General features: G+C 38.3%; 2 protein-coding genes across 4 annotated transcripts in view; both read left to right on the top strand.

Moving 5' to 3' along the window:
- Nucleotides 1-14,297, top strand: part of Gdap2 (ganglioside induced differentiation associated protein 2) — a 229,150-nt gene extending 214,853 nt beyond the window's left edge. For all 3 annotated transcript variants that reach the window (XM_076189385.1, XM_076189384.1, XM_076189386.1), the window contains 2 exons: nucleotides 2,670-2,762; nucleotides 8,754-14,297. In XM_076189385.1, coding sequence (XP_076045500.1) covers nucleotides 2,670-2,762; nucleotides 8,754-8,792 — 132 coding nt within the window. In that variant the 3' untranslated portion in view covers nucleotides 8,793-14,297. The remainder of the gene's footprint in view (nucleotides 1-2,669; nucleotides 2,763-8,753) is intronic.
- An 8,425-nt stretch (nucleotides 14,298-22,722) lies between these two features.
- The window catches only part of LOC143027803 (gamma-interferon-inducible lysosomal thiol reductase-like), a 110,459-nt gene continuing 108,854 nt past the window's right edge, over nucleotides 22,723-24,327 (top strand). Inside the window, exon 1 of the mRNA XM_076189383.1 lies at nucleotides 22,723-22,999. Within this exon, the coding sequence (XP_076045498.1) occupies nucleotides 22,793-22,999 (207 nt within the window). The 5' untranslated portion in view covers nucleotides 22,723-22,792. The remainder of the gene's footprint in view (nucleotides 23,000-24,327) is intronic.

The following is a 24,327-nucleotide window of genomic DNA, read 5'->3' as shown; positions in this document are numbered from 1 at the left end:
GAGAATTAAAGGTGAAGATGACTGCAAGTTATTACAAAGATCAAGACAGTATACATGTCTCAATCAAAGTGTAGAAAATTAACTTCAGTGCAAAAAAAAAAAATCCAAAGCACTGTAATGGAAATTGATAGAAGCTCAAGACTATCAGTGAATTATTCAGTGGGAAGTAAGACAACACTCACAAAAACAAAAAAGAAAAATCTGGGAATGTTCCCCAACAAACATGTCAGCATGATTTTGGTGAACATAAAAGTAGCATTTTACTACATTTACAAGAATGCTTTATCTCCCCTAGATAATATGCAGCATTGGTGTGATCTCTATATAGAGTGAAAGATGAAATTTAATTTGAGAAAATACAGATGAACTATACAAGGAGAAATTAGAAGCACTTGACCTGACAGCACCAAAAGAGAGAAAGAGAAAACATGATCATGTATTCAGGTCATTCAAAATATTGGACAAAACTGAGAGAGGTGAAAAGGTGCAAGTTCATAAGAACAAATTAAAAAAAGACTACGGTACATGTCGAAAAGATATGACGAAGCTGTTTTCTGTACAGACGTGTTAGTCCCTGAAATGGTCTAGATGAGCCCAAGCTGAAATCAGAATCAAATTCAAAACTAGATATGGTAGATGGTTCAAGAGAGACTAGACCTCAAGAACATAGCTCTTTTTTTTTTTTTTTTTTTTTTCAATATAAAATGGAAAATAGACTGTGTCTACTATCTATGGGAGGGCCAAAGAACTGCTACTAGGTATTGTGGAGCTACAGATTTCTTCTTAGTGAGAAGGAATGGCAGTTCAAACCCTGCCACTGGCAAAGTTGAATCAAGGGCATAGTTCATTAAATTCTATGCTACAAAGTCGTCTGTAAGGGGCACCATCCTAGCCTCCTGATAGGGAGTTTGTGACGTTAAACCATATCATCATCATTATTATTACAACAAATGCTCTCTTGCCAAGCCATCTTATAAAGTGGGTAACAAGTTGAAAATCATATACATGATTCAATTCCTTCAAATACAATTAGATGAATATGTACACACACACAAGCATACACGTCTCTCTCTCTCATTCTTTTTCTCTGTATTTCTATCTCTCCCCAGAAGAAGTATTTTTATGTACTATATAAAAATCTCAGACTTTTTCATTTAAGATTTGTATATTGTTTAAAGTATTGTACTTGAGTTAGATTGGCAGCAACCGCTTATAAGTGTTCGCTTTCTTGATGTTAGTGCTGGTATTATTTGTATGTAGTGTACCCTACACAAAAATATACACTAAAAATTTCATAGAAAGAAATGAAAGCTGATGAGACTGCAAGATTAGATGTGTTCATGTGGAATTTGATGAAAGGTGAAGTAGTAATTTTGCGGTTCTTGGTGAGACTGTTAAGTGTGTATTCAGGAAAAGGCATATTTCTGTTGATTGGAGGAATGTATGTGTAGTTCTACTGTATAACGGGAAGAGATTAGATATTGATGTACTAGTTTTGGAGGGATTAATTTGTTGAATGTTGTTGGTGTATGGGCATGCATTGAGTGGATTAGGACCCAAGAATAAATAGTATGAGAAATATGGAAATCAGATTCTGAAAGAAATCGGATAAATCAGAATGTGTTGAGGTGTCTCATGCAAATGAAAAAAATAAATGAGGAAGGATTTGCTAAGAGCATGTGGAAAGCAAAAGGTAGTGGAGTGAAGTAGAAAGGAAGATGCAGAATGAGATGGATGGATAAGGTAGAAAGAGCGTTGGATACATGTGGTGTAGGGAAGAGAATATAAGAGATAGGAACATGTGGAGGAAGATTGTGAATGGATGATGTGGTTCAAAAGAATGTTCCCCACATTTGTTCCATAAAGAAGGATGAAGAGGTGGAGTGGGTGTCACCTTAAAGTAAAACAGTGGGAGTCAAGTCAACCAGCTGTTGCTCTTGGACCCAGCTGCACTGTGTTTGCCCCAAGCAGTGTGGAAGGCCCCAGCACTTGACTGATAATGCCAAAAAAATTATAATTCAATTCCAAGCAGTGTGGTAAAGGGGTAGGACAACCCTTCACCCTTCAGGTGGGAATGATGGGTGAATGTATCTTTTTTTTTTTTTGTTTGTTTTGACTTGGCCACCCTCCTTACAAGGAGGAGAAGGCCACAGGTACATGCATGCACATAAAACTTCTTTATTAAAAACTATAATACTGAAACTAATTGGAAACGATTACATACAAATTAGTACCAGTAATATTTTTCCTTACTTGATAACACCGGGGAGTTTTGGACACAGTAAGTAGGTGTGATTCATTACAGCCTTGAACTTCAACACCAAGCAACCCATTGGAAGAATTTGCTGGTGAAGACTTATATTGAGAAAGAGAAATTGGTTACAATTTTGTCATGAAGATGGTGGGGTGGACATATAGGTGGAGATCAGGGCTGGGTTAGATTTCGGGTAAAGTCTTTTCACAAGAATTGCCATTCATATACAGGCTGCACTCCTTTTTTTTTTTCTGGGAAAAAACAAAAATAAAGCCTTAAAGTTGTCCAGTAATAGAGGGATCATGTTGTTGAGGTTCAGCAACACAGGCCACTTAGTCTGAGTTACCTGTAGAATTTCTGTGTTTTAGTGTAAGATGTAATTTGTCAAATGCAGTGTCTGCTTTGCATATTTCAGGTACATTCTGTTCCTGGTGTAGAATATCTGTATGAAATTATGGATATGGATCAGCTTGAGATACCTGCTTATATCACCGAACATGATATGACAGTAAGTCTCATCTCCTTCGATTTTTTGTGAACTAAATCTTGATTGTTGTGGGAATGTTTTTGTGCCTTGTCCTTTTTGGCTACCCCCCTGGTAAGGGGGAAAAAAGCCTTGGTATATGTATGTATGTAAATCTTGATTTGATGGACGAGTTGTGGTAACCACCAGTCTGTTGTTGGAATATCACAACAATCAGACTTGAACATTGTATAGGAAGTCTGTTTTTGAACCACTTGATAAAAACTTGAGCCACCTCAATGTTATATAAGGTCATGTATTTTAACTAGTTGTATTATACGGGAAGAGAGCTATGCTCATATAGTGACCCATCTTTGTATCTTTTAGCTTCTAGTTTGTTCTTAAATTCTTGTATAGTTTTTGTGTCAAACCAATTGATTTTTTACTCAAGAGTGATAGATGTGCCATAAGAAAGTGAGGGCTGGGTGGACTGCTTGTATCTCAGTCTAGAGAAGGCCTTTTATAAAGTACTTCACAGTTGACTTGTGTGGAAACTGGAGCATATTAAAGGGGTAGCAGATAAATACTAATGTGGATGAAAGGTTTTCTAAAGGGCAAGTACATGATGGCAGTAGTAAAAGATAAGAACTCAGGACAGAGAGCAGAGTAACCAGCAGTGTCAGAGTAACCAGCAGTGTCCCACAAAGTTAGGTGCTAGCACCTGTAATATTTTTTTATCTATCTCCCTGTCTTATACATGGGGGGGACAGAGAGGAAGGGTCGCCGAATTTATGAAGCGGCGTTGCTGTGGATGTGCTGTGTCTTGCGACACTGCTTCTGACCCAGGGCAGTGGACAGGATGCAGGGATGACCCGTCATCCAGGAGGTGCCAAGATAAGAGGGAGGGAGGAGCGTTGGGGGGGAGTGGAATATATAGGAAATGGAATGGGTGGGAGTGGTTTCCTTGCCTTTTTCTTTTTGGCTACCCCCCATGTAGGGGGAAAAAGCCTTTGGTATATGTATGGATGTATGTATCTCCCTGTCTTAAATGTTACTGCATAAGGGGATGGGTTGCTGATTAAATAAAGCAGCCTTGCTGAGGATGTACTGTGTCTTGCTGCATTGCTTCTGATCCAGGGCTGTGTGCGAGATGCAGGGATGACCCGTCATCTAGGAGGAGCCAAGATGAGAGGGAGAGAGGGAAGGGTGGTGAGTGGAAGTGGAGTGGGTGGGGATGAAATTGATGGGAGTGGAATTATGCCCTTTGACTTTGACTACTTCCATTGTAGGGGTGAAAAGGCCCTCTTATATGTATGTTAATTGCATAAAGAAAAGTACATGCTATGCTAACATGTTTATACATACATATACCAAAGGCTTTTTGCCCCTTACAAGGGAGGTTGCCAAAAAACAAAGGTACAAAATCCACTCCCACCCATGCCATCCCCACATATGCCACTCACATTCACCCCACTCCCTCCCTCTTATCTTGGCTCCTCCTGGGTGATGGGTCATCCCTGCATCTTGCCCACTGTCCTGGGTCAGAAGCAGTGTCATAAAACACAGCACATCCACAGCAAGGCTATTTCTTTAACCCCTTTGTTACCGACCCATCAACCTTACGTAAACAAACGTTTCAAACCATCCCACGAATGGCTGGAGCCTTATGTTTGTAAACACAGACACTTGCCACCGCATGGGTAGAAATAACCCAGAAACCGAGGCCTTGAGAGCCCTCAATACACACAGCTTATACCTGTGACACGTGCATGTCACGGGGAGCACGCTCGGTTCCTGGCGGGTGCACTCAGCCGTGACACGCAGGTGTCACAAAACACACATCCAGTACTCAAGGGGTTAAATTGACCACCCCTCCCTTTACATCCCCTCATGCAGAAAAAGAGAAGATGGGGGAGAAATCCCTTCGGGCTGCATCAAATTATTTTTTCACACATTCTGCCTTACCCCCAATCCCCCACCCACTCCCTTCCATGCATCACAGTATCATCCATACACAACCATTCTCCATTCACTCCTATCTTCTGTCCTCTCCCGTCCTTCCTCCACAGACATTCCCCTCTTTTCCAATGCCCCTTTTACCCCATCTCATCTTTGGTCACCCCCTCATGCTCACTCCTTCTACCTCTGCTTTCCACACCTCTTCTACTAGTCTTTCTTCACTCATTCTTTCCATATGTCCAAACCATCCCAATATTCTTTCATCAACCCTATCTCCCATCTCCCTTTCAACCCCCATTCTCCTCCTCACCTCCTCATTTCTCACTCTATCCAACCTAGTAACCCCTATCATAATTGTCATGCACCTCATCTCAAACACATTCAAACTCCTCCTCTCTTCCCCTCTTATGTTCCATGTTTCTGCCCCATACAGTGCTGTCAGCTCAATCACTTCTTCATACAATCTCCTCTTAGCATCCATTCCCAAATGTCTATTTCTCATTACACTTTTTAATCCCCGAAGGCCTTTATTTGTTTCTCACAATCTACATTCTACCCCCACTCCTCCCTTTCCTGCCATATTTGTACCAAAGTTTCTAAAACTATCCACTTCCTCCAGTCTCTCTTCCTTAATACTCACTTCCAGTCTGCTGCCACTTTCTCCCCTTGTACATCTCATCACCTTACTTTTACCCCATATTTATCTTCAACTTCCTTCTTTTGCACTCTTTTGCACACCTTCCCAAACTTAGTCACTAACTTTCTCAGTCCCTCCTCTCATACTGCCACAAATGCAGTGTTGTGAGCAAACAACAACTGGCTTATCTCCCTTTTTCTCCATTTCCTTTAACCATCTCCAGTCCCTGACCCATTACACGTGCATTTACCTCTCTCACCACCCCATCCATATATAAATTAAACAGCCAAGGTGACATTACACATACCTGGCAAAGTCCCACCTTTACCTCAAACCATTTACTCTCTCCATTTCCGAGTCTAACACAACCTCTACTATGCTTTTAAAAAGTCTTGACAACACTTAACAGCTCTGCCCCATATATCTGCAATACCTCTGCCTTCCTGTCTACCCTGTCGTAAGCCTTTTCCAAATCCATAAAGGCCCCAAAAAATCCTTACCTTTTCCTAAAGCTTTCTCACATGTGTTTCTTACCAAAAAATCTGATCTACACAACCTCTACTTGTCCTAATCCCACACTGTCCTTTACCAATTACTCCCTCTGTTCCTCTCCTAATCCTCTCAATCAAAACCCTCCCATAAGCCTTCCAACTACACTTAACAAACTGATCCCTCAGAAACTTCTACACTCTCACTTGTCCCCTTTTCCCTTGTAAAGTGGAACTATACAGGCACTCCTCTAGTCCTCTGGCACTCTACCCTCTCTTAAACAAACATTAAATAACCTCACCAGCCAGTCCACCATCACTGTACCTCCTTTTTTTAGACAATCTGCATGACACCCATCCAACCCAGGTGCCTTACCTGCTCTCGTCATCTTAACAGCTGCTTTCACTTCATCCTTCCTTATTTCTCCTCCATTTTCTTCACTCATCACTGTCATTTACTTAGTGCTACCCACTGCAACTACCTTTCCCTCCCTATCCTCCTTCACATTTAGCAACTTCCTAAAATACTCTGCCCATCTTCCTTTAATTACAGTCTGTTCCAGTATCATCTCTCCATCTGCACCTTTTACCTTTTCTTCTCTGTTTGATTTGCCTCCTCTTCCTCTCTTAATTTCTTTCCAAAACATCTTTTTATTCCTTTCAAAATTTTCTGTCATACTCTTACCCTATTTCACATCTCTCATCTTTGCCTCCTTTATCTTTTGCTTTACTTCTCTTTTCTTCGTACCTCTCATTTAATTCTCTCATCCTATTTTGTAACCAATCTGTAAATGCTCGCTTCTTCTCTTCTACAACCTTCTTTGCTTCCTCACCCCACCACTCACTACCCTTCCTTCTATTTCCTCCCATCCTCCATGTTCCATACACCCTCATTGCACACCTTGTGACTCCCTCTTTGAACCATCCCCATTCCACCTCCACTCATAGTTTTGCTCTATCCCTCACTCCCTCCCACTCCTCTCTCACCGTCTTCTTATACTCCTTTTCTTTCTCATTTAAGCAGTTGACTTTAATCACCTCCATACCTTCTGTCCTTTTCCTCTTTCTCCATCAATCCTCCACTCTCAAATTACCTTCCAAAAAATTATCTGATATTCCCCTTAGAACATGTACATCTTTAACTCTTCCTACTATTCTCCTGGTTACCACTATATAGTCCATTAACACTCTATCTACCACTCTTCCATCCACCACCCTCTCCCATTTGTAATAATGCTTGACTCTCTTCCTAAACACTGTATTTGCTATCATCAACTCTCTTTCTAGACATATCTCCACCATCAACTCTCCACTACAATTTTTCCCTGGAACTCTACATTTCCCAACCACCCTGTCTATTGGTTCCTTTCATACCCTAACATTAAGGTCTCCTAATACCACTACATTGACATTTCTCCTTAAACCCTCTATGTACTCATTTATATATAGATAATGCAAAGATCATGAGAAGAGTGAAGAGCAAGGAAGATAGTCATCTGTTGCAGAAAGATTTAGACTATATGTGCCTGGATGCAAGAGTGAAAAATATATTTCAGTACCAAAAAATGCAGAGTATTAGAACATGGCAGTACCTCAAGTAAGACCATCATTGAGCTTTTCCTTCAGAAGTAAAGTGGAGAAAGACCTGTTAGTATTGAATGAAGACAACTTGTCACCAGAAAGACGTAACTTAATTGCAAGAGAGATATGAGTATATGTATTGCTATTAAACATGGGTGAAGAAATTATGAAAAAACTTGTAGAAACACTAATCTGTCCAAGACTAGAATGCTGTATGTATCAATGTTATGGTCCCCACACAGTACATACATGCATATACCAAGGCTTTTTCCCCCTTACAAGGGAGGTAGCCAAAAAGGAAAAGGCATAAAATCATTCCCACCCATTCCATCCCTGAATACACTCCACACCCCTCCACCCTCCCTCTTATCTTAGCACCTCCTGGATGACGGGTCATCCCTGCACCTTGTCCACTGCCCTGGGTCAGAAGCAGTGTTGCAAGACACAGCACATCCACAGCAAGACTGCTTCATTAAATCGGCAACCCCCAATGAAAGATATAAACAAAATTAAGAGGACGGTGCAAAAGGCAGCAACCAAATAGATCCCCATTCTGGCAGATAAACCATATAAGGAGAGACTAAAAGCATTAGATCTGCCAATATCTAAGGATCAGAAAGAAAAAAGAGGACCCTCAACTAACTAAATTAACATATGATATATAAGATAACACATGGCAGTGGTGTAAGATTGTCCACAAGGCTAGAAGCACTTGTACAATGCAGTCTATTATTGAATGATTTGGTTTAACATCGCAAACTTCCCCCCTATGAATAGGCTAGGACAGTGGTTCTTACAGAGGGCTTTGTTGCTTAGAATTTAATGAACCATGCCCATGGTCAAACTCACCCATGCCAGGGTTCTAACTACCGTCACCTTGACCACTGCTCTAACCTATTCAGCCAATGAACATCCATCTTCATATACTACCCCTTTAATGTTTAGTTTGCATATTATTTCTGTATTCCTTGGCTTATAATTCTGTGGATGTGCTGTGTCTTGCGACACTGCTTCTGACCCAGGGCAGTGGACAAGGTGCAGGGATGACCTGTCATCCAGGAGGTGGTCAGATAAGAGGGAGGGTGGAGGGGTGTGGAGTGTATTCGGAGATGGAATGGGTGGAAATGATTTTATGCCTTTCCCTTTTTGGCTACCACCCTTGTAAGGGGGAAGAAGCCTTGGTATATGTATGTATTTATGTATAATTCTCAAATCAGCAAAACAACTAGTGTTCATTTTTACACTTATGAATCTATTTCTGGCTCTTTTCTTCTTTTGTCATTTGTATTTATGCGTAAGTATATGGCCAAACATGTCAAAATCTTTTCAACATCTCATGGAATGAAATTAATTTTTTCATTATATTTTCAGATTAATGGCATCCGGTACTACAAGCCTGGATCAACCTGAGATTTTATGTAGTCTGCAGTGGAGGGCACAGTATACAATGGCAGTGACATCATTGGAAATGCATTATATATATAACAGCTGTAGAAGCAGTAGAAGATGAAGTATATATAGGCAACTAACATTTAACTTTAAACCACTGTCCTTGCAAGTGGTCGGACCATGGGTGATAGGAAACGTTGACCAGTAGGCAAGATATTTGAGGGACATCTCAGCACTGAATACTTTTGTGTCTTCTCCATGACATAGATGTGATAGGCAATCAGGAGTAGGCTTTCTTTTTTACTATCATATTGATTAAGTAAAGAGTCATATCATGTACCATAGGATCTCTGTGCCATATGTTCATAATGGACTGTTTTAGAAAGTACCAAATAAATGATCATTATTACCATGTATTCGTCACCAGATTGTACAGAGTTATGGTGACATGTTGAAAGTTTGTGCTCTTCAATCATATAGGTTGCAATTGCCAACATTTTATATATTACATAAAGTTTGCTAGGTCTGTCAGCTATGTTTTATGGGACAATTGATTTAAGCCTGGAAGGCAAGTTATTGACATTTTTTCTAGCTTATGGGACTAAAATTTATTGTATATTGTTGATATTGTAGATTGAAGGTGCAAGTTAGATTTGTTTTCAAGTTGTGTACAGGAAATAAAGATTTTTAGTTGTTACCAATACAATGAACCAAAATGTGTCAGTGAATTTTGCAATAATGAGTGAACTCAAAAGTAGTTCATCAATATTGAAACTTAAAGTAATCATATATATATAGTGTTCATATAAAACATACATTTACAGTACAGATATAGATATATACAGAAGTATAGATATACATTCATATACAGAGGTTATCCAAATTGTGCCACCCCCAGAAAGTAATTAGATAAGGTTAAGTACCTTGGTTACATACTTTTTGCTCGTATATATGTGCCTGGCTACTTTGGATTCCTAAATGACAGATTACAGCAACAGTGTTTACTCCTTTAAGCTCCATCATGGTAAAGAAAAAATTGGAGGATATGTAAAGAGCTCCGTGATTAAAATCAACTTATATTGATGCAAGTCAGGGTGAAGCTTTGGTATGCTAGTTTTCGTCAAGATTTTTCCAAGTTATGAATTCAGAATTTATTTAGAAATATTATTTATCATCCAGCTATACTGATCGTGTCATTTTGATTTTCATTGAAAATTGTTCGTCAAATTGAAAAAGAACAAACAAGAATGCCATCGTAAAAAATAAAACATTCCTATTTCTGACAGAAACCGACAACAAAATGGGAAAATGGGGTAGACAAATATTGAATGGTATCGCAGTAAGCTAAGTTTAAGGAGGCAAAATACTCTGTGATGGGAAAATTATATTTCTTTCTTGGGGTATGGCTTTAATAATTGATGATCCTTTGCTTATATGATGTATACAGGTATATATATTCTTGTGCATATATAAATACATTCATGTATGCATATTTGTACAGATGTACATGCACATACATATACACATACACATAGATGATATGTATACAGTATATACATACATGTATACATATAGATGTTGATTGTTAGTTCTGATGAAGCTTGTTTCATTTCCTTTGCCTTTGCCCCAAGGGTGAATAGGTCCTTCCACCCAGTTTCCCCATCAGGGTAAATCATCAGTGGAGTAGAGCAAGAATGTTGTTGGATTATGTAACGTTTGTCTCCCTTAGTTTTGCGTTTGGATATTGTTGTGGTTAGATACAGTAATATGGGAACACAGTATGAGTTCCTTGCATTATGAACCTGCAGGTGTACAAGATATTGAAGAGGTACCAGTACCACTGGGTGTACCATCATGTTCTCTACCCTGCACGGTAAATGTTCTAAGTCATTTCTTTAGCACCATTGCATTGTTAACAGCGTGTGGATACTTGATACATATAATAGCTATACAGCTGGAGTGTAGTCATTGCTTAATTGGTCTGTAGCCAGTGATGAAGTGAAATAACATGGTATTACATGACCTTAATTAAGACGTATTTGTTCATACCCATTATATAACTGATAAGCAGGTTATGCATTTTGGTTTTGTGCCTGCCAAACTGGGTCTTGAACAGTATTTTGATGGACATAAAGCAAGGCATTGGCACAAGGTCAAGTTATCTGTGGCTACATTAGTTTAGTTCACCTGAAGTGGCAGTCTGACATTGTAAATGTTATGTGAATCAGTTTAGAAGACCTAGTGGACCCGCACTGTCTCTGTGACTTATAAAGAAAACTAGTGTATAATGCACTGTGAACCATTAGAGTGATTGTTACTGCTTGATGTCAACCATTAGCTTTGGTTGTGATTGTTGGCATTATTCTTATTTCCTTGTAGTGGTACTGAACCACAGGGGTTTCCAGAATAAAGAAAAAATAAATGATTATTGTGAATGGTAATTGCTATTTTGTATGAAGTTATTTGTTATCATCACATGGTCATGTCGGTTCTAATAATTAAAAACAACCATGTGAAATTAAGCAGTGGGTTTTTGTTAGAAAATTAGACAAATGAGCATGCATCTTAATCATAGAGTGATTAAATTCAGAATGGATATTAAATCTAGGGTTCCTAAATGGCTGCTAAGTGGAAGTTCATGAAAAGTTGTATTTCGTAATTGTTAACTGTCCCAGCTACTGTTGTATTGAATGGTTGATGGTTGTTACTTTTGTCAACTCTTTCATACAAATTAGATTGTTTATCCAGTGGACGAGTTATTGGTGTGTCTTAAATCAGGAACTTGTTCCATGTTGTTTGAATCAAAGGTGTATTTTCGCCTATTTCCCAGAAGTATGGTTATCATCATATAAATGTCGAGGTTTGAAAGAATATAATGAATTGCAGCAGTCAATAATGTGCCATTTAGTCCGTATGTGATGACAGTGGTGTATCACTTGTAATCTTTTGTATCATAGCAGCTGCACATTGAGTAAAAGATGTTTTTAGTACTGACCCAGAAGACTGAGTGATGCTGGGAGTGCACAGTAGTAGAGGAGCTGTGTAGTATATCAATAACACAATGGATTTGACATCAAAGGATCCATAATCATAATTAACTATAATGTCTAATCACACCCGATTTTCATATAAGAATTTTAGAGAAGTTACCGTATTCATTTTAAGATAGGGCCAATCATATTTATATAGAAATAACTGCACTTAATGCGTAGATGAATATTTTTCTAGGGTTATGATTTCTTCTATCCCTTCTTCATTAATTGCCAAACATTCAACCCATGTTTGTAAAAATGTTAGAGGTATATTTTGTTAACAATTTGTGAAGTTTATTGTTCAAATATATTCATAAGACTTGTCCTACTAGGGCCTTAGGTATAGAGATAGAAGTATATGTGAGGAGCATGCCAAATACCTTGGATTTTTTTTAATTGTATGCATTTTTATGCAATGAACTTGGCAATCTGATTTCTTCCATGTGTAGATGCAGATGCTCTCATGTATATAGTAGCTAATTTGTTACACTGCTGAGTTTGTCAAAAGTTCTGTCAGAACTCGTTATCCATGTATATTATTTTGGATTTTAAACTTACAAAATCATTTTGCTTCAGACATTTAAAGGATGTGAATTTTTGTTCATATGTTTATCCTCAGTGGAAATGCAATCAGCAATACGTACTCTGCACAGTGGAGTTCATGAGCTTTTTCTTTCTTTTTCTGTTTTATCTTTATTTTTTTCATCTTTTCCTTTATTCTTATTTTCTCTCTCTCTCTCACTCTCTCTCTCTCTCTCTTTTTTCTTTCCTTTCTTTTCTTTCTTTCTTTCTTTCTTTCTTTCTTGCATCCTACCTGGCACCTGCAAGGAGATGCTATAAGCCTTAATCCGAAACCTTATAGAGACCAGCAGTAGACATGCCGGCCTGGATCACAAGTAACTGAAAACAGTCCATAGAAGCCTATAAGACCTTGTTGAATATTGTGGACTGTTTTCACTTGACATGTGATCTGTTTTTACACATGAGAAGGACAAGGGAGGGAGAGGAAATTATTTGGTATGTTGTAATGGCAGAATAAACTTAAATATACATGTATAGTGCACTGGACTCTTTGACTTGTGAAATGTAATACTCCTCCCCTTGCACCTACCCACCTAAATACAGTAAGAACAATATATCAAAACCAGAAAACACAAAAAAAAGACTATGAACATTACTGTCATTGTTTTTAGTCTTCTTCCCCCACAGATAACTTGTGTGCTTTGTCCTTTTGCTGTTAGAGCCTTGTGTGCCCTTAAAGGTGTAGGAAGAAGAAAAGGGTACCGTCATTGTAATCCTCTGACTATTTTTTGCATCAATCCCATTATGTCTCCTTTGGTTGTGTCAAGTGTATTTAAGCATTTTCTCAAGACTTCTGTATCAAGATACAGAAGATGGCCTTTAGTTTGTCTCGTCTTGTTAGCCAACTTTATCGTTTCCCCCCCCCACACCCACCCACCAAATCTACATTGAAGATTTGCATGTTATACTAGATATATGGGAAGGAGAAATGGGAAAGATATCAAAAAAGTTTTATTTTAAAAGTGCTTAAGTTGCTTTTCCAACAGAATTTAGTCATTTGTCCAATGAAAAGTAATTTCAGAGTCACATTATAATGAAAACTGAAAAATAGTAGTGTTAATTGCAACCTAGCCAGTGGAAGAGGAGAGACAGAATTTGAATTTTGTGTAATTTGTAAACAGATTTTTAGTAACCACCATTTTTCCAGAAAGGACAAAGTATGTCTTCATTTCAAAAGTATAACAGTGACTTTGGTCAGTCTGTTGACAGATGTCAAACTGTGTGTTAAAAGTTGGATCAAACTGGTAACTATTCTACATGCAGACTAGTACTGCTTGTTGATATGCCCATGTAGCACTGTTATGCTTTATTTCACAGTATGATATGTATGTGATTGTAATATACAGGGAAGGAGCTATGATAGTGATGGAATGGTGTGTAGTTGATTACAGACATGGTCAAATAACATGTTCAATATTTTCCAGGCTTGATTTGGAAAAATATGACTGCATGGCAGGATACAGTTTAGTGCTCTCCATGACCAAGAATAAGGTAGCTAGTTGGGGAGGGTCCAGTGATGCATAGGGTGCAGCATATATAATTTGACATATAAAAACCAAACTGAAGTAAAGGGTTGCGTAGTGTTTAAACCTATGTCAGAATGTATACATTTCATGTACTGCCTCTTTTAATGGAAAAAAAGTTGTTTAACAGAATATTGTTTATTCAAGTTCAAAGTTGTAGATCGGTGTGTGGTAGACGGAAAGATCTTGCTTATGAAATTTAACCTGAGTACAAAGCTTCTTTGTGGTGATTGCATCTGGCTTTGTGAGACCTATTTATTGGATGAAAGTTAGTGTTTCATGTTTTTCATTACAGATTGTAAATTCCTCTGTTGTTGCTTTATTTATGTTCTTAGTTTTGGGTGGTCCAAGTTGGATGAACAGCATTCAATAAAGATTTGCTTCAGTGATTATTAGTTTGAATTTAACCCTCAGTGCCACCTGGAAGTACAGTTGAAGAAATAAATTTCAATAATCTATGTAGATTTTGGTATATATATACCAAAAGGCAAAGGATTACAAAGGCGGAGCATGCCAACAGGAGACCTTTTGGTTCATATCTAGGTCAGATGCAAAAAAAAAAAATCATAATAATAAATTAATAAATAAAAACTATAATAATGTAAATAACAAATAAAATAAATAAATGCATAGGTATAGTTAAATAATAAACACACAGGTAAATAGTAAATAATAAATTGATATATACATGTACCAACAGCTTTTTCTCCCCTTACACGAGGGGTAGCCAAAAAGAAAAAGCCATAGAAATCACTCCCACCTATTTCATTTCCCATATATTCCATTACCCTCCACCCTCCTCCCTCCTTCCTATCTTGGCACCTCCTGGATGACGGGTCATCCCTGCATCCTGTCCACTGCCCTGGGTAAGAAGCAGTGTCGCAAGACACAGCACATCCACAGCAAGGCCGCTTCATAAATTCGGCGACCCCCCCCTCTCCGTCCCCTCACATAGGAAAGGAGAGGACAGAGAAATCCCTTCGGGCTGCGTTAAATTTTTTCTCATACATACTTCCTAACACCCCATCCCCCACCCACCCACCCACCCACCCTCATGCATCACAGGCTCATCTATACACAATCCTTCTCCATTCACCCCTATCTTCTGTCCTCTCCCATCCCTCCTCTACAGACATTCCTCTCTTTTGTAAAGCCCCTTTCACCCCATATAACTAATAATAAAGGAGAATCAAACAGACAAATGATAAACAAAAACAAATAATATAAAATAAATTATAATCATTACGGCAACTTCCCCTATACCAGAGAGGTAGCCAGCCATCCATGCATCCCATATCCATCCAACATCCATTTGTTTCCTCTCCATTTTATATCCTATGTCAACAAACCTTAATATCTGGTACATCTATCTATCTGTATACCAAGGGCTTCTTTCTCCTTATGAGGGAGGTAAACAAGACAGTTGTGCACCCACTCCCACATATCCCATACCCATCCAACATGCATTTGTTTTCCTTCCATCTTATATCCTAGGCCAACTAACCCTGATATCCAGTACATACATATACAAAAAGGCCTTTTCTCTTTCATAAGGGTGTGGTCAAGTCAAATCATACACCCACCTTATATGCAACAAACACTCGTTGATTGTCTCTCCCATCTTAGCACCTTAGGAGGTCTTCTGTAAGAGACCAGATTGAGTGATTGATTTTGGCACCTTCTGATACCTGGTAACAGGCATAAACTATCTTGGACAAACCTCAATAAAGGGACACCCATAGAACTCATGGTTGTGCTGGGTCAATTGATTCTGCCAAGAACTGTCTGTAAAGGAAAGTGTTGTGTTGCTGCATTAATCCGTTGACCCTGGTCTCTTGTAAAGACCTACATCCTCCAGGAAACTGGTAACAGCCTTTGGGTGGGTTCATAAATTATTTGAACAAGAGATATTGTGGTTGTCTCAGTATTGTCAGTGTGGAGCATTGTAGTATGCAGTGTTCTGTCTCTTCTGTGTGATGGTTGTATCAAAGGCAGTTTGAATCCATAACCAGACCTATTCCGTAGTAGCATGGTTTCAATGACAGTTGGTGTCCTGAGTACAGGTGTGCCAGTGTGGTTCTTGTCTGGTGTGGGAATGTTTTCTCTGTGGAACCTGTATAAGAACATAAGAACAAAAGAATGAAGGAGACTGCAAGAGACCATAAGGCCTACACTAGGCAGCTCCATATCTATCACCACCCGTCATCCCCATCCATAAATTAGTCTAACTGATTCTTAAAACAACTGATAGTTTCAGTGTTCACTACTTGGTTACTAAGTCTATTACATTCATTGGCCACCCTATTAGTAAACCAATTCTTGCCTATTTCCTTCTTAAATCTAAATTTGCCCAGTTTAAATCCATTACTGCGAGTCCTGCCCTGTTGTTTTAATATGATGACCTTGTTTGCATCACCTTTGTTAAAGCCTTTGATCCACTTGAACACCTCTATTAGATCACCCCGCACTATGCATCTTTCCAGAGAGTGTAAGTTAAGGTGCCTAAGCCTCAAAGGATTACAAAGGCGGAGCATGCCGACAGGAGGCCTTTTGGTCCATATCTAGGTCGGATGCGAAAAAATCATAATAATGATAAATAAATAAATGAATAAATAAAAACTGTAATAATGCAAATAATGAATAAAATACATAAATGCATATGTATAGTTAAAAAAAAAACAGGTAAATAGTAAATAATTATAAATTGACATATAACTAATAATAAATGAGAATCAAGCAAATGATAATAAACAAATCGACAAATGATAACAAAACAAATAAACATATATAAAAATTATAGTCATTACAGCATTTTGGTTAGGTGTTTATCTAAATGATTCTTAAAGCTTCGAACTGAACTACATTGCACTGCCTCTGCAGGAAGTTTATTCTATTCATCAACTACACGGTTGGCAAAGTTATTTCTACCCACATCCTAATTAAATCTATTTCTCGACAGTTTGAGACTATTGTTTCTTGTCTGATTCTCATTCAATGTGAAAATTTTGTACCTTATGATGCTGCCAATTCACTTTAGAATTTTAAAGACCTTATTGATTCAAGCATTTGACCTATAACCGATGTCAAATTGATTGGCCTGTACTTGCATATAGACGATTTATCTCCCTTCTAAACAAGAATAACGTTTGCTTGCCCCCAAGCAGTAGGCACAAAACCAGTGTCTACCGATTTATTAAATATATAAATTAACTGGTCGCAGATTTCAAATTTACATTCCTTAAGCACGCTTGGAAATTTTGTAGCATTAAGACTTTCAATCTACTTGACTACTACTTTACTAATGCTGATATTAGATAGTCTACTTTCTTTATCCCCACTGAAAAACGGATCGCAGTCAGGTACCTTATATAACCTCTCATTAGTAAACACCGATAGAAAATAGTTAAAGTCCTCACACATTTTCTCCTCCGATTCTGTCATGACATTTTCATCGTTTTTAATTGGGCCTATTCTTTCTGTATTTTTTCATCAGTGTGACTAATATTATTTTTACCATTTCTTCGTCCAAGTAAAAGCCACTTTTATTGATCTTAAGTTATAGGTTTCGCCAACAATTTTGATTATATGCTTGTCAGGGGACAACTTTTGTGGTGATCACTCGATCCCAGGTCTTTTTTCAGATCCCACTCTCGTTACTTCTTTTTCACTACTTTTATATTATTTTGATGTCCCTTTTTACTTTCTCCGATTTCCATTATGCTACATTTCTTTATGTTGAAGTCTACTTCCCACTTCTGACTCCATTCCCAATCCCTGTTTAGATCTCTCTGTTGAGTCAAAGTCCGTTTCAGTACTCATTTTCATTAACAATTTTGCATCATCTGCAAAGTTCATGTAATATTCCACATCCTCGTCTATGTCATTCACATAGAAAGCAAACATTATTGGAGCCAATACTGATCCTTGTGGAACTCCACTAATTACTTCCTCCCAAGTAGAATTCTTATCTCTGAGCACTACTCTCATTTTTCTTTCATGCAAAAAGTCCTCCACCCATTTCAGTAGTTTTCCTTGTATCCCTCCTATGGTTTCCAGTTGTCTTAATATATGTATCTTTTTTTTTTTTTTTTTTTTTTTTTTAGGGATTTTACAAAAAGGTCTTTGTAGACCTAGGAACGCACAATTATCCCACCCGTCCCTTTCTTGCGTCTGTGTGATTCACCATAGTCTTGGACTCGTGATTGACAGCTATTTCCCTCCCGGAAGAGGGCTCAGAGCTCATATATTACTGATCTATGGGTAATGCTATGACCTTACACGTACACACACACACACACACAACTCCCCACCCACGGGAGCTGGAGTAACGACTCGCAGCGCAGCGATACTGAAATGATATCAGCCCTGGGACCGCCGTAGCGTGCGTGTGTTTCATTGTGACAAATGGATTAACAAGCTCCACCATAAGAACTCGAACCTGTGTATTAGCGAACGTTTATTATGAAGCAAAGGCGGTAGCACTGAGTTACACCCTTTTGAGCTACCAGCATAAAGTCCACAGTCTTGAATAACTCTGTTCCGTGGAGCTCAACACCATCACCTTTGCTTCATTATAAGCAAACGATAATGCTGCAATGCAAAGGTTCGAGTTCCTGCGGTGGAACTTGTTAATCCATTTGTCACAATGATACACAACTTGTTGGATGGCTCGCCATAATAAAGACTCGGTGAAGTAGAATAGACACTGAGCTAGACTAATGCCGTCGAGGAACTATTTAGTTGTAATCCAGGTCTTTTTTACTAAATGCAAAATGCTCCGGGTAGCCCAACGCCATCGCCTTTGCTTCATTAAATGCAGTCGTTAATGCAAAGGTTCGAGTCCTTGCGGTTGGAGCTTGCTAATATATATATATATATATATATATATATATATATAATATTATATATACATATATATATATGTGTGTGTGTATATATATATATATATATACACACACACACACACATTCCTCTGTGAAGCATAGAGTGAAACCGGTCAGCAATAAACTTAGAATCTCGGAACTAGACCCATGACATCTTTCTCCATCTTCAACAACATATATATATATATATATATATATATATATACATATATATATATGTGTGTATATGTATATATATATATCACCTTGTCTATAAGGATGGCAGCATATTTACATGGTAGAGCTATCCTTCGTCACACCAAAAACACCCATGGAACCCCTTCACCAGACATGCAGCAGTTAGAAATGCAAATATCTGTTCTGTATCGGGAATAAGACAGAAAAATATTAAGGATGGCAGAACCAGTTTCTATTCGTCTGGATAAACCTTCCATCATTATCCAGCTACCACCTGAAGTTTCATTCACATCGATGAGGAAATCTTCCCAGCAAGCTTCAAGCAACTCGATGGAACGCAGTGAGTCGGTACGTCATAAATCCTCTCCCAAGGATTCTTCGTGGATACAAAAATCCCACCCATCGCACTCCACATTCAATTCCTTCTTTATGCATCTTTCTATTGTTGTGGTATTGTAAATCCTGATGATGCCCCCAAATTGGGTCAAAAGACGTCTCGAGTAAAGCAACATGTACCTTGGGGAATCTACCAATACCCTGGCCTTCAAATTAAACTCTCTCTTAAAGAATATTGAGAGTACTTCATACAAATTGAACACTGCTGTAGACTTAATTCAACATATGATAAAAAATGAAATGGTGATAATAATGTTAACATTTTCTAATAGGCAATAAACAAAATATCTAATATAATATAAAAGATAAGTCTCCGCGGTCCAGGGTGGTTTCGTCGATTGTGTTAAAACTCTTCAAGTGCTCAGTCGGCGTGGCAATCTGCGGACACCTCTCTGTAAGCCTAATTCGCACATGTGTAGATCATCATCCTGTGCGATATGTTGTTACAGGGGACAGCTAGATGTCTGCAACGGAAGCCATATTGTCGTTATTCAAATGTAGGTTGGAGGTACGAGTACATTTGCTATTGTGTTTGCGAATTTTGATGATTAATATTATATATACTACTAATAAAAATTAAACCATTTCAAGGGTGACACATTTCAAAAATGTTACATGTCTTCGAGAGGGGGGTCTGTAAGTCCTCCGAGGTCGTAAGTTCTCCGAGGCAGTAAGCCTTTCGAGGCTGTAAGTTCTCCGAGGGTGCAAGTCCTTCGAGGGTGCAAGTCCTCCCAGGGTGCAAATCCTCCGAGGGTGCAAGTCCTCCCAGGGTGCAAGTCCTCCGAGGGTGCCAGTCCTCCGAGGGTGCCAGTCCTCCGAGGGTGCAGGTCCTCCGAAGTTGTAAACCCTTCGAGGCTGTAAGTCCTCCGAGGTTGTAAGTCCTACGAGGGTGCAAGTCCTCTGAAGTTGCAAGTCCTACGAGGTTGTAAATCCTCCAAGGTAATAAATCCTCAAAGGTAATAAATCCTCAAAGGTAATAAGTCCTCCAAGGTAATAAGTCATCTAAGGTAATAAGTCCTCCAAGGCAATAAGTCCTCAGTGGTCGCCATGTTCCCTTGAACTGACCAGGAAAAATGTCTCTTGGGTTCGGCCTCGGGGCGGAACCCCAACACGGGATCCCCAGCACGGGATCCCTATCGTGGGATTAGAGCGCGGAGCGCTGTTTACGCAGCCAAGCCCCCGGCAAAGCCGGGAAGGGCGAAGCCCGCGGCTTGTTTATGATAAAACTTGATTGGTGAGTATTGTATTATATCACTATTGATTATACAGACTGATTTAAAGTACGATTGTTCAATACATACAGAACACGTTTCGGCATAAATATACATTGTAGGAAAAATAAATGAAAAAATATATAAATTAATAAATATATAGATGTGATTATATAAATAAGATTAACAAATATGTAAATCAGTCCCCTGGTTCAACAATCATTGTGTAAACTGAACTTTGATCTCCCGTACGAGGCCTGTTTGACAGGAGTTAAAGGCGAGGAGCTTACGGTAGGGAGGTCCAAAGTGCGGGTGAAGCCGTAACCTTCGCCCTATTATGCACTTGGACTATTGAGGTAGGTACACTCTAGGGCAGTGGTTCTTAACCCCTGGGTCGCGACCCAAATTTGGGTCGCCAAGCCATTTTATTGGGTCGCTAGGGGTTTGCAGAAAATAATTATTTTCCCACTACAAATATATTATAATTATATACTGTAATAATTAAAATACATGATGCCTAGTTTTAGGATTCTAAGCTGACCATGATTAAATAAAAACTCCAAAGCAGAAAATTTATTTGAAGTGTTTTGAAATTTCAATGTATATCTATGTAGGCTTGGGTCGCGATGCTTGATTTGTGCAAAATTTTGGGTCGCTGCCAAAAAAGGTTAAGAACCACAGCTCTAGGGAGTTGGAAAGAAGTGTGGGTTTCGAACCCACAACTATAGAAGCGACAAAGGAGCGGAAATGGAATTAAGTTGTTGCTCTTCTCATGTGGATTTTTTTTTATCTTGTTGATGTTTTGGTTGGCATTTCACTGTTTTGTTTCATAGTTATTTTCATATTTTGTAGTTTCCATTTCTAGGTTATAGTTTCTCTCTAATGTGACTGTCTTATTTGTCTATTGGTAAGTTTCTAATTTTTTTTTAGTAAGCTGGGATCATATTAGATTTAGCTGTCTTAGGGCACAATTCTCATACATTCAATGTGTCATTTTACTGGACCGTGGTTCAATTCGAAGTTTATCCGATGTATTACTGACTGACGTTTGTCGAACACTGAAACGAAATTAGTCTGACATGGGTTTCTTGTATATTGTTTTTTACTTCATTGGCAGAGAGTGGATACATTAATTCCTAAGTAATTATGTTATATTATTTCGTATAAAGTATAACAGTTTTATCGTATATGATTTGTAGTCTTCTGAACGCTGAATATGTCTTTTTGCTAAGCCTAATATTATGATTTTCCTGTTTACTTATTCCATATCTGGAGAAGACACCAGTCCTATGCAACAAACTCTTCTTGCTGCCATTATATTTTCGATAGTTTGCCATTTTTTCTTATCGGTTATTAATTATCCACAATAATTGTCATATAACAACACTGTTTTTATCTTATTGCGGCCATCTAAGAAAACATTATGAAAAAAGTAATTGTCGACACTCACATGACTACAAAATTTATTATTCAAGCAATCTATCATGCAAAAAATTAAGTTTCAAGGCATTTTAAACCATTTCAAGAGAAAACAAAATATGCCATACACGTAGATGTATCCTCAGGCGCATTCATGTAATTCCTACGATTGGATTGGCAAAAATGAATGATTATGATTATCACTGCTGACAAGAAACCCTCACAAAATATCACAATACCTTGTAGAATAAATTAACTTAATTCTAAGGGTTAGAAAAGTATTTAGATATATGAGAAATATCCGTGGTTTACTTCTTTAAAGAAAATGACATTCATAATTTTACGTATTTAAACTGTCAGGAAAAGCTAACGTTCTCGAAATTAACATATACTAAGCAATACATGAACGGATTTACAAATGAGAAAATAATAGTATATTTCAAGTTTAACCCCCCATGGAAGTTATGACTCAAGCGGTACTTTCCCCTGAAGTGCAAATGTGATATTTTCACATCACGAAGGTGCGTTTGAATTTAGCGCTCAAAATCAAAACTAAAATAGTAAAAAAGGAAATGTTTTCCTCGCGTTGATTATGATTAGATTAACAGTAAAATTATAGAAAATTTAATTGCTTTTATTTTAAACATTAGTATCATTCTAAGATTATTCTTCAAACATGGAAAAATATTCTACATGAATGCAACAATTGTTGATATCCCGCTCGGCGAGAGCAGACGATACTTGACAGCTGGTGGAGCTTGTCAGTGGTGCTTGTACTCAGTCAGTGAGGACTAAACGATGGACATGGGTGGAGGACGCCTCATACGGATCCTGATCTTGCTACTAGTTCTAGTTTTAGTATGGAAGGTATACGATTACAAAGCTTTGCAAGTGGCAGAGAGCAGTGATGGAACGCCTGCAAAAGAGAAGGCTGATGAAACAATGGTGAATGATGCTCCAATGGCACAGGCCAAAATACCGTCTTTGGATCTTCAGGAAGACCTCGTGAGTGTTTAATGTTTTATTTCACGCACACAGACACAAAAATACGTACACATGTGCACGTGCACACACAAACAATGATTAGATTGATCATATATGAGCTCATCTCTTGTCCGGGAAGGTAATAGCTGTCGATCACAAGTCCTACACGTAATCCATGACCATGTATGATGGTGAATAAGACACATACACAACATATATATTTAAATTCAGCCAGTGAGCTGTGCCATTTTAGTAGATGTATCATTCAATAATTTAAGAATGTGCTGTGGTTCTTGAGATGTACATTACATTTACTACATGTAGAATTTTCTCTTTGCTTGTATCTTGTATGTCAAGTGTCATAATATGGATTTCAGTCAAAGTAAAATACTGACTTATTGCATAGTAGGTTTTATGCACAACCCACCTGCTTCATGTGCTATCACGAATGCTCTCCATATTATCTTTAAATGATACATGATGCTTAACCCAAGATGAAAACTGTAAAATGAAGGCTGTAGCAGTATAGTAATAAGATTGTTCTTATTGGTTCAGTTTCAATCTAAAGAAAAAAATGTGTCAACTGAAAGTGTTGATACTTTGACTTTGTTATGGATTACTTCTGTGTAGTAATTTTTCATTGTTCATATAAACACTTTTCATGCCCCTTTTCATTGAACAGTGATTTTAGATATTTGCACTTTTTTCACCGTGTAGTTTATATGGTCTGTCAGGCAAGTTTAGATATCATTTCCCAGTTGTGACTGGTCAACTACTTTTTCATTTCTTGAATTGTGTTGATGGGTCAGATTTTTTTCCTAATTCTGTTGCCTGGTAGCCTTGTGAAATCTGTATTATTGTTGTTAGAAAAAAAATAAGAAATGGGGGGTGGGGGCTCAGTCCATTGGCAGTCAGTTAAAGTAATCGTAGGTCTAAGAGATACCTTTGGTCTCGTGCAGAAGACCCAGGGCTCACAGGTATGGCAACAGCCATGGGATTGACCCGCAGGACGAGATATCATGTGGTTGCCTGGGTAAGGCTAGATCAAGGTGACAGTGTAAGGTGATTGCACCTCGAGAAATTTGCTTCTGGGGCCAGTCCTCTTGTCTTGTCTTCATTTAGATGTCCATCATCAAGGCCAAATTGGAAATCTGACTCCTTTTTTTTTTTTTATTGCTTCCCTCTAGAGGTAACTGGGTCAGTGTGCTATTGCTGTCAGCTGCCTGAGATGCAGATGCACACAGAATAGGGGGCACATCTGGGACCCCTTCAGGAACTTGTTCAAAGCTCTCTTGAAGACTTCAGTACTACACCTGGTCAGGTACCTTATTCTTCATAGTAGACAGCTG

This window comes from Oratosquilla oratoria, chromosome 8 (genome assembly GCF_046742065.1).
Source record: "Oratosquilla oratoria isolate Oo_2021 chromosome 8, ASM4674206v1, whole genome shotgun sequence".
In the NCBI taxonomy this organism is placed as follows: Eukaryota; Metazoa; Arthropoda; class Malacostraca; order Stomatopoda; family Squillidae; genus Oratosquilla; species Oratosquilla oratoria.
The sequence above is the reverse complement of the archived record's forward strand: the minus strand, read 5'-3'. Positions and strand labels throughout refer to the sequence as shown.